Below are 11,884 nucleotides of genomic sequence, written 5' to 3'. Positions count from 1 at the left end.
TCAATCTACACAAACCCCAATAGCACCATTACATACACGAACTACACACTTTAAAATCACAGTGTTCGTCCAAGGCAAGCTTGATTAAAACGCTACAATTCCACTGATGCTAAACAACACATGTGTACTCCAATCGTACATGTGTGTTAGTCAATTTTACACACGTGTAGAATGATTTTATGAAGTATTACACACACAGAAATGATTTAATTGATTAAATGATTTAATTGATTAATCATTTCTGTGTGTGTAATACTTCATAAAATCATTCTACACGTGTGTAAAATTGACTAACACACATGTGCGATTGGAGTACACATGTGTTGTTTAGCATCAGTGGAATTGTAGCGTTTTAATCAAGCTTGCCTTGGACGAACACTGTGATTTTAAAGTGTGTAGTTCGTGTATGTAATGGTGCTATTGGGGTTTGTGTAGATTGAGATGTACAGAACTGTCCTGTGTAATTCTGGTGTACATAAAGTTTGATGTGTGAGTGAAAATTATTTGGTGCAAAAAAAATAATGTGTAAGTGCAGAATGACAGTGTGGTGATTGAGATGTGAAGAATGACGGTGTGTCGATCTGACAGAGTGTAGGTGTGCGGCCTTGCCTAATTAAAATAAACTGAGAAGTGTAGGTGTATTTACTAACCACTGTTAAATCCATCCAGAATATTTATTACCGGTAATTTTATCACGTATCGTATGTGATCAATGCCATCGAATTTACATAAACTAGCACCGCCGCGGCCGCAACGTTGATACCCATTTATTATGCCTTTTCTTTTTTTGTTTCTTTCGAAAATTAATGATTTATCGTCGTTTTAGTCTATTGAGTGTTAAAGTTGATGAAAACAATGCGTCTCTGTTCATTGCATGTTCAATTTCAATATTTTAATAAGTGATCCACTAATTCTGAGTTTCCGTCGTCATTGAATGAAATTTTAATTACTATTGTAATCAAAATTATATTCAGAGTGCAAAACAACAATTATCAAATTTCTCACAGCCCATAATTTTTTTGTCTTCGCCTCCCTCTTTATTTCCGTTTACAACTTGACAAAAGTATTCAATTATTGGAGGAGCGGAGTGGCATCGGAACGGAGTGGTCGTGGTTTTTGGTGGTGGACAGAGAAATAGTGAGGAAGGTCGGTTTTAAGGAGAGAGAAAGTGTGGCAGTGGCAGGAAGTGGGAGTGGAAGAGTTAACGAGAGTGGAGCGAATATAAGGAAATATGGAAAGGTCCGGGAGCGAAAGAAAATTAGTGGAAAAGAGGCACTTTGGAGGTTAGAAGCATGAGGCGACGAAGCGGTGGGAAAGGGGGGAGGAAGGGAACAGTTAAGGAGGAACGGAGTGGACTATGAGATGAAGTGCGGTAAAGTTAGATAGGCTGGTAGATGGCGGGAAATAAGGGAACAGGAGAGACACGCGGCGAGAACAAACAAGTAGGGGAATGCAGAGGAGAGCAAGAGACAGCGGAGAAAGAAAGAGAAGAGGATAACAACAGAGAGGTATACAAAGAAATTGTTTTGACTAGAACCCCTCCCCCCCTAAAGGATTTAGTGGTTTAGTAAGAACTAGTGAGGTACGAGTCAGTTTCGGCAGAGACAGCAGAGCGTATGCTTAAAAGTGAAGGAAAAATATTAGTGGTAAAGATTGCGGAAATGGTTGAAGTGGGGGAGTGGAAGAGGTGGAGGGAGGCGGATAGAGAGTGGAAGAGAGAAGTGATAATGTGCTTGGAAGGGCTGAGAAAGGTGCTGAAAGAGTTGTTGGGGGAGGTGAAGAGGAGCAGGGAAAACGTTGAGGAGGCAGAGGAAGAGAAGAAAAAGAACAGTGAGCTGGAAGAAGGAAAAGGAAGAGGCGAAAGGAGGAACGGAACGTCGGTGAAGGTAGAGGATGAGGAGAGAGGAAGAAGTGGTACGGAGGTATCCGAGATGAGGAGGAAGCTGAGTGTGGTACAGGGGAATCAGGAAGAGGATAAGTCGGAAGTGGATGTAGGAGGAGACGGGGCAGTGCAGCAGGCAAGAGAGCAGGCCATGGAGAAGGGGAAGGAGACAGAGGTAGTGGAGGAGGAGGAAAAGGTGCAGAACGCTACGGCAGACGACAAGGATATGAAAGAAGAACCGGACATGGATGGAGGAGAGGAAGCACGAGTAAGACATGAGGAGGAGAAGAGCGGATGGGAGAGAGTGGAGAAAAGGAGGAGAGAGAGGGAGGAACAGATGCTGGAGGAGCGGAAGAAACTGAGGGAGAAGAGGGTGATTATAAAGGGGCTTACGGAAAATGGGTGGAACGCTAGGAAAGTGGCAAGGAGGATGTTGGAGAAGGTCTGTGGTGAGGAGGTGGAAATAGTGACGATGGAGGAGAGGAGGGGCGACAGAGGTGCTAGGGTGCTGGTAGTGGAATTGAGTGGTAAGGAAGTAGCCCAGATGGTGTTGCAGAGTAAGGTGAGGATCATGGAGGACTTTGGGCTATACGTTGATAGGGACCTGTCGTTTGAAGAGAGAAGAATGAGGTGGATGTTGAGGGCGAGGGCGAGGGCAGCGAAGAGGGAGGGGAAATGTGTGGTAGATGAGGAAGGAAGGGTAGGAATTGAGAGAATATGGTGGTCATGGGATGCAGAGAAGGAAGTATGGTATAGAGCAGGGATGGGTAAAGTCGGAACCTCGGGAGCCACGGCCATAAAGCCCTATTAGACCCATTGTTCGGAATACAATACCACAATTGCGTGAGGTCCAGCGTAGTCAGAGTGGGGGTAGCAGCGTGCACGAAGAGGGGCGCAGTTAGACAGAGAGAGCGCCACGCGCTCTCCCTCAAAATTTAAAAAACCTTACCGCCTGAAAATTCAAACAAATTTTCACCAATTCAACTTGAAAAATGCTTAGTTGTACCGGGGGNAGGCGTATTCCGTCAGGAAAACACTAAAAGAAAAAAATGTTTTGATAATATGAAAAAAATTCTAGCCGCAAACTAATTGATCGTTAGCGATTAGATTTTTTGTAATTTTCGAAACCATTTTCTTCTCTCAGTGTTGGAAGGAAAGAAAATTAAGGAATGGGAAGGAATGGCGGGAAATATTGGGAAGATAAGAAAATTGCATGCACAACAACATAGAAACTCCATGCCCCCATTATTAAGAAGCCATGCACCATACGTCATGCAATAAAAAGTTATTAATGCGAAAAGTGGGACTCCATGGTAGCTGATAATTTTTCCAAATCGGGTGAATAATTACTTATTGCAATTAATATTGAATCTTTGAGAGTCGAGTCCGATAAAATTGTGCGATTTGACGATTTAATGTGGTTCATATGTAAAAATCCCGACTCACATACNCATAGAAACTCCATGCCCCCATTATTAAGAAGCCATGCACCATACGTCATGCAATAAAAAGTTATTAATGCGAAAAGTGGGACTCCATGGTAGCTGATAATTTTTCCAAATCGGGTGAATAATTACTTATTGCAATTAATATTGAATCTTTGAGAGTCGAGTCCGATAAAATTGTGCGATTTGACGATTTAATGTGGTTCATATGTGAAAATCCCGACTCACATAAATATGAGGTACCGAACGAACAGGCAATTCTTTTATAAACAAGTAAAAGATTCGGATACGCGTTTGTTTCGGAAATTTTTTGCCAAATATCTGAAGTCAGTTGCAAAAGCTCTTCGTCGCGTTGTAAATTGATTACCTCGTGATAAATCTCAACTTTATTTACCGGGTGGGAATTTTTAATAGTTAAGGAGATAATTCGGCGGATGTCTACGTCAGACTTCTTGGGAGAACGTAAAAATTCGATTATCTCGCCCGTTTCAACTATATCTTGAAATCTAGAATTAATGTCATCTAAAAGCTGTTCAGTACATACAGAAAAATTGGCAAAATCCAGTGTGATACCTTCATGCTTATCCGCAAGACTCTGTAGTCGTGAGAAAACAAAAGGTATAGAATTTTTATTAAATTCAGCAATTGTGGAGGACAGGAAAAATTTGAAATTTTGAAGAATTTTTAGGTACTCCCAAAAAAATTTATTAGGGCCCTGCATTTGCTTGTTGTAAAAATTGATATTTTCCGTCAAGTCAGCGGTAAATGCAAGCATCGTGTTATGTCCAAATTATTTCCAGTCTAAAATCCAACCCCCCCGATTCCAAAATAACCAAAAACCCATAATAACCAACAGCGTACAAGATTTAGATCACAGAAAAATATCAATAAAAATTAAACTAAGGGCCAAACAAATAAAGCACAGAGGACCAAAATTGTTCCCCCGGATGAAATAAAACCTCCGAGCCCTCACACGCCCCGTTTGGACCATCACGAAACCCACCCCCACTACCCTGCACGAAATAAATAAATTGCCCCCAAACCAAATTATAAAACCAAAATCCCCGCACCATACAAATACGTGAGAAGTTCTACCCCACTACGACGAAACTTTTGACCCATCACCCAAAAAGAAATTCCGAATACTGCAAAAGTTATTAACAAATAACTTTAGCAGGGGTCCAATTTTTCCCGAACAAAACATTTTTGCTAAAACCCAAAATAATAGTTTTACAGAAAACTTCCCATAACAAAAAACGACCGGGCAACAAAACCAAACAATCCAAGCCCTCACTCAATCCAATCGGATAACAATTACAATTGTTAACAACAAATTCCTCTAAAAATTTTCAACCAATCCCAATAAATAGTAAAACACAATTCCACCCCAAAACGATATCTCCAAAAATGCTGCACAACCAGCGCAAGAAAATAAACCGACAATTTTGACATTCCGTCCATAAATAAAAGAGCTAGCTAAATAAACAATAACTAACTAACAATCGATGTGACACCCAAACAACGCGTTACCTAGAAAAACGTCCTTAACAAAAATTATTGGAATCATCGAGACCCTTCCGGCAAGCCAACACAACCCTCAAAAACAACAACCCCTAAACCACCCCCAATCTGAAAATGAACATAAAACACACTCCAACAACTCTTTTCGGAACAACCCATGTCGAAATTGCCGACAGGCAATTCCAGCATCGCGCTAAATTCCTCAGGCTACCTCAAAGTCCAATAAGTTCCAAAACCCCAGGAGTGGAATCAGCGAAAATTCGATCACGTGAACAGGTGTTCCACGTGGAATTTTCGTCATAAACCTCCAAATCACCAACTCCCACCCCATAAAGCCAACGCCTAAATTAAAAACTTAAAAACTACAACCGATAAAAGAAAAACTCATTCGTGGAAAACCCGGGGAACGAATACGTTCTCAATCTTCGGTAATTCGGGTTTTTCGGTACCAAGTCGACAAAAGTCAATTTTTCGTCGTAGCTCCCAACAGAAATCAGTGAACTGAATTTCGAGGGTGGTCTCCTGAGCGCTGACGATCGCTACCGAGAGTTGATCGATTTTGGAAATTCGGAAATTTGAGTTATCAAAAACCCCTCATCAAAATTGACGAGAATTTTCACATTCTCTAGTATCATAAAAAGAAGAGATACACTCTTTCGGCTTTTAAAATCACGCGTACGAAACAATAAGGCTTTCGCGACTCCAAACGCCTTACGGTATAAGTGTGTGTGTATTTATAAATAATTCGAATCCTTAATTTAAAAATACTAAAGAACATTGTGAACGGAAAAATACTTTAAAGAGAGAAATTGTAATAAGTGTCTGGGACGACATTTCCATCTATTAGGGATTACATCTCTAATAAGCAGAAAACTTGTAAGTAAATCTTAAGTAATATATTGTTGTAAAATTTGAACTTTGTGATTCGCGGAAAATCAATCAAATTGAACCAACTTCATATTTCGCCTGATATTGTAAACTTGGATTAACTGGTTAAAACAAACAATTAAAGGTGTTACACATTCGAGAAATTCGCTTAAATCATTTCAAATATCCCTTCGGAATATAAAATCTGAAACCTCCGGTCCCATTACCTAAGAAGAAAACAAGGTAAGAGTGCAGAATAAACAAATTGCTCATTAACACTCGGGAAAACGCGATAAGAAACATTTTATCGCACTTTATTTTTATTGTTAACCAAGGAGTCCTTGATACCTGATCCATTAGAGTCCAATGAATTAATTCAACGAATAAATCAGTTTCTAAACTCAGGATTTTCCCGCCTGAAAAATCCTTCGGACATAACAATTGAAAGCCATGCAATATCGCTCAATTCACTATGTTTTTCATTGCGGGATTCGAAAAAAGCTACGATATCATCCAGATTTTCCCAAAACCTATCGAGCATAACACCCTTGCTCAGCCATCTCACTTCTGTGTGATATAATAAATCGCACAGAATCGCACACAATAATGGTCGGCCAAACACTAATGGAATTTTCATAGGAATTCAATAGAATTTCATTGAAATAAAAAACTAGGATTGTTTATTCGATTTTTTCATCTATGATCATTTTTCAGGTATCTTTGCTCGCTCACTCTCTGCAGCTAATTATTTTGATTTTTTTCTGCAGTAATTATTCATTTTCGTGGTTAACTGGAAATGGATGAATTTTCAAAGATTTAACAGTGGGATCGATATAATGAAAAAAAGTCAAGAGATGAAATGATAAAATTTCTTGTTTCCGTGCTTTTTTAAGGTCAAAAATCTTTTAAATTTAAGTAAGACTGTCACTTGCTGAACATTTAATTCCTGAAATGCGGAAAACACAATTAAATTTTTTAAATACTGCTTAGGGAATGTTCAAACAATATTAACAAAAATTAAAAAATCTTTTCACCAGTGTTTTTCAATTCATTTGCTGCCGAAATATTCAATTTGGAGGGATTTATTAAACGGAATTTTATGCGGAAGTTGATATAGAAAAAAATGAACAATTGATATTTTTTAACAATGCAAAATATATCAAGAAAAATATTCATATTTTTCTTTCAAAAATTCAAATTTTGTGCGTGTTGACTGACATAACGATACCCCCACTCTGACCCAAGCATTGGGTCTCGCCACTCCGACTACCTGCACAATACAACAGCACCCCTTTTTTTATGGTCATTGGCCTAATTGGGGTTGGGAGCTCGGTGAGCTCGGAGAGCTCACTTTGCCCAGGCCTGGTCTAAGGCAATACGTGCTATGCTCATGCAAAGTCCCAACGAGGAGTAATTCGTCGGGGCAGTACATCGCCCCGAGGAACCTCAATTTTTGAAAAGTACATAGATATAAAAAAGGAAGCCAAGTTAAAAATTTTGAATAAATGGTGATAGTGCACAATCAGGTTTCTATAAGGAAAATAGTTCTCAATGGAATAAGTATTCTAAAAAAATTCTCCATGAAATGAAAAATCAATAGGAACAGGACCAACGTCCTTGGTGCGGATCAAAGGATGGAGGAGTAGATTGATACAGACAGCGAATTGAAAAACTCCGCGCTATTTTCTGACTTGATTTGGTTCGTCATTCAATTTTTGCTCTGATGATTTCTATATGGATTGTATTTCGTGGAGAGATGAATTGATTTCCTTATAGGACCAGTCGAACAAAATGTTCACAAAGAATCCTTTTTGAAAACGTGTTTTTGTTTTTTTTTGTTTTTAAAAATATTATGGAAACATTGGGTGGAATGGACTCTTCTGACTTCTTGTTTCAATATTTATAACCAAGGAATAAATTTATCGATTGAGCTCAGTCTAAGCTTATTACAAAGGAACTGACTGTACTTTAATTTGAAAAAAAAATCTATTTCATCAACATTTCAATAAGATATCAACATTTTGAAAAGGGTTCAAAGTGTCTATTCAATCCCACCGTCTCCTGCTAATTTGTCCTAAATAATCACAAAATTGTTCGCATTTCACTGTCACTTAATTTAGTGAATTTTTTCCCACGGAATGAAAACATTTTCTGTTACACTCGGAGAAAAATAAATATTTTCTTTTCGAATTTAACTATTCACGGACATTTAATACTTGATCACACAATATTTTCGACACATCTCCCTTTTGTCACATTCCAAACATAAACCGATAACCTCACAAACAGTGCATAAACTACCTTTATGTCCGAGGTCCACATGTGAATATAGATATGGCGGGATGAAATTCGAATTTTCGACGAGAGAAAACAAAATAGAACACCGAGTCGATTTTCCGTTTCATTCTAATAAGTGATTTAATGTGAAGAAGAACATTTTCAATGGTTCTCCATAACAACATCACAACCCACATTCAAATGCACTGGTGGCAACACTTCAACATTGGATATGAGGCTCAGTTGGACCTGCGCTGCCAACGTTACAACTTGATTCTTCAACTTTATAATGTGAATTATGAGAATGTGAATATCAACTCGTTGCTATGCGCGTATCTTTTTTACTGTTAATCCAAAAAATACCATAGTTACACCGTTGAAAAGCTCATAGGCGATTTATATAATGTAACTAACGACACTTTCCCGATTTGTCGTCCCGTTCTCAGCATACCGAATGTAAATCATTTAGTGGTAATGGAGGGGGAAGTTCTGTCGTGTATAGATACGCGGTGCGCTCGGCCTGATGTTTTGCTCAGTCGGTCAAAACTTTTCTTGGCCGATACGCTGACACGTATCTCGATCCTTTGCTCTTCCCCTTTCCGCAATCAACCGATGTTAGTGATAGAATCGTGTAAAAATTGGCTAGTTCAAATCGCCCTAATTCATAATTTATTAGTCTCAGATAAATGCGACTTGCGCCTCACAGTCGGTGATAGTGATTCATGTTGTACGCAGGAGCCAACATAATCCGTTGTTCCCTCGATGCTCTAGCATGAGTTTTTTTTATGCGGTGGGTTTACGTCACAGAACATCGGTGAGTTGGTGGGGATCGCATGTAGAGGCCTGAGTTGCCTACTGGTGTGTGTCTCGGCTTCCGCGTGCTTGGTAATGTGTGTGCATGTCGGTGAATCCAGTGTGCGATTTTAAGCATTCTCCCCGCTGTTCCAATTCAGGCGAGGAGAGTGCATGACATTTTGTCATCTCACAACATACGGACATATACACACACATTTTTTAAAAATATCATATCTTGACGTTTCATGATATTCTACATCATTTTGAAGCAAAATTAGAAGATACTAAAAATGGATGATTAGGAAACTTCCATTTGAAAGCAAAATTTATAAAAAAATAAACCTTGAAATAAAAATGAAATATCCATTAGTTTAACAGGTGCAACTATAGAGTATCTCTTGGTATGAAGAATAATGAATTATTCCATGTCATTTGTTCCCGTCGAGACAAAGAGCAACTGACGCCCAATCATCGAGTTATTTTCTGTTTCTGACTTCACCAAGGGAAAAGGGCGAGTTAATGTCCATTTTTGTCCCAGCAAGAATTGGCCACGTTACATTTACCCTTTACTGAACTCATGGTTCTTATCGATTTTATTGTACATTATAATTTTTTGAACGGCAATATCTTGAATTAGATATTGAAGAACAAATTCATTTTTTTTGCCCATTTATGAGCAGTATCCTAAATGGAATAAATTTTTCAAAGTATCTAAAAATTCGTTTCTAGGATGGAACTACAATTTGGAAAGCTAAACCCAGTAACGCCAGTATTTCAGCAACACCTATAGTTCATGAAACAGCAAATTCTGTACTCTTGGGAACTTTGGATGGTACATGTGTGTCGCTGAATCAAACCACAGGAAAGATTCTATGGATACGTCACCTCAAACATCCAATTTTTTCAGCCCCCGTGATATCTCATAATCAATCTATAATATTCTGTGATGTTTCGGGAGTTGTAGCTGCGTTTGATCTTAAAGATGGAAAACAGGTAAGAACGATGAACTCACAATAATCCAAGAGTGACATCTAGAGATGTAATAATTGCAGATCTGGAAAATGGACATAGGAGGAAATGTATTTTCTCATCTTGTGATACAAAAAGATCGAGCAACAGCAATGGAGAACTTGATTATACCCAGCAGAAATAGAAACTTGTATATCTTTCGAATTGAATCTCATACTACGCAACCGAAATTGCGAAATCAAATAGAATTTTCATCGCCCATTATTGCAACTCCATGGGTAGATGATAATTTCATTATAATCGCATTAGTGAAAGGTGAATTAATGATCATAAACTCAGTAAGTTCTGGCGTCGATACGATGTATAAATTCCAAGATGAAGTTTATTCGTCTCCAGTCGTTCATGAGGATTTCCTTGCCATTGGCTGTCGTGACAATAATTTGTATATTCTGTTACGTGAATAAATATGACTTCGTATAATCAAAAACATGAAATGAGATTTTCTTTTTTTCTATCACGATAGATCTAATCATTGTTGACTTATTTTTATTTTTTATTGATTTTTGTAAAAGACAAAGATTTTCGTAAAGCTACCCTGAGGAAGTGTTGTTCGGTTCAAACTGTAAAGCAGAAATTGAAAAAAAACAAAGAAATGACAAAGAAAGATACGTTAGGCATGTCGCATGATAAGGCCGGAAGTTCCTTTACGGAAACGGTAGATCAGGCGAAGTTGACGTCAAATAGTGATTTGAAATGAGCGATAAATAGGGAGGGAAAAAAAGTTGAAAAACATCCTTACATCTTACATTCGAACATCCCTAAAGTTGAAAAGAACTCTCGGTTTTCCCCCAAAACCCTAAAGAAAGTCAAGACTCATCCCGCAAGTTAAAAAATAGCTGTCGGTTTTGCCCCCAAGACCCTAAAGAAAACCTAGACTCATCCCTAAAGTTGAAAAAGAACTCTGGGTTTTCCCCCAAGACCCTAAAGAAAGCCTAGACTCATCCCTAAGGTTGAAAAAGAACTCTCGGTTTTCCCCCAAAACCCTAAAGAAAGCCTAGACTCATCCCTAAAATTGAAAAATAACTCTCGGTTTTGCCCCCAAGACCCTGAAGAAAACCTAGACTCATTCCTAAAATTGAAAAATAACTCTCGGTTTTGCCCCCAAGACCCTGAAGAAAACCTAGACTCATCCCTAAAGTTGAAAAATAACTCTCGGTTTTGCCCCAAGACCCTAAATAAAGCCTAGACTCATCCCTAAAGTTAAAAAATAACTCTCCGTTTTGCCCCAAGACCATAAGAAAGCCTAGGCTCATCCCGAAAGTTACAAAATAACTCTCGGTTTTGCCCCAAGAAACTAAAGAAAGCCTAGACTCATCCCTAAAGTTGAAAAAGAACTCTTGGTTTTGCCCCCAAGACCTCAGAAAAAACATAGAAAAACTCTAGGTTACAGCTCATTCCAACTCTAGCAAATCCCGAGACATACTCTAGGTTTACGGGAAAAACCTAGAATCCCAACTCTCGGGTTGGTCCATCAGGCCTCTCCGGGGTTCATGATTTTTTTGTAGCATCGTGGGGTGCCCCCAAATTTATTCTAATCTCTGTAGGCTCCATTTACTCAGTCGAATTTTTTTTTCCGCTGAAAAACTCGAAAATTTTCTACCTGATTCGAGTATTCTTCCCAACTGAATCTAGTATTTATCCTACTTGAATCAAATGTTTTCCTACTTAGATCAAGTCACAGTACTCGAATCAAATCGACTTTCCGGATTGAATCTGCTAGATAAAAATAGATAAATAAATTGAAGAAAAATTGGAAAATTAACGACGAGGAATTTTTGTGTAGAAATCTCCATAAATAAGTTGGATACACCAATCGATTTTTTCTATACATTTATATGGAATGTTTCTGATGAAAAATACAGAGAATCTGAAGAATACCCTGATGGATAAAACATAGAGTTGACCCAGACTCAACTTTCCAGGAATTTTCTAGAGTTTCTCTCTCTTCTCTCTGGGTTTTGTCTATATACCTAGAGTTGACTCTGGATTAACTATGCACATACGAAAAAATTTAATAGAAAAACCAAGCAAATTCGCAAAGGAATTCTATTGAACTTCTACTGGAAAT

At 38.4% G+C, this 11,884-nt stretch overlaps 1 protein-coding gene across 2 annotated transcripts; it reads left to right on the top strand.

Annotated features, from left to right (window-relative positions):
* The first annotated feature begins 1,105 nt into the window (after nt 1-1,105).
* On the top strand, nt 1,106-10,250 carry LOC107046766 (beta-alanine-activating enzyme). 2 transcript variants are annotated; one of them, XM_029126705.1, is made up of 3 exons: nt 1,106-1,508; nt 9,517-9,780; nt 9,840-10,250. In XM_029126705.1, exons 1-3 carry the CDS (start codon nt 1,395-1,397, stop codon nt 10,218-10,220), a joined length of 759 nt encoding a protein of 252 aa, XP_028982538.1. In that variant the 5' UTR covers nt 1,106-1,394; the 3' UTR covers nt 10,221-10,250. The 2 variants fall into 2 exon arrangements, with proteins under 2 accessions (XP_028982538.1, XP_015124957.2); XM_015269471.2 differs by lacking the exon at nt 1,106-1,508 and adding an exon at nt 2,291-2,444.
* Nucleotides 10,251-11,884: the final 1,634 nt, after the last annotated feature.

Source organism: Diachasma alloeum, unplaced genomic scaffold, assembly GCF_001412515.2.
Source record: "Diachasma alloeum isolate Michigan unplaced genomic scaffold, Dall2.0 Dall_scaffold_01933, whole genome shotgun sequence".
Classification (NCBI taxonomy): domain Eukaryota; kingdom Metazoa; phylum Arthropoda; class Insecta; order Hymenoptera; family Braconidae; genus Diachasma; species Diachasma alloeum.
The sequence above is the reverse complement of the archived record's forward strand: the minus strand, read 5'-3'. Positions and strand labels throughout refer to the sequence as shown.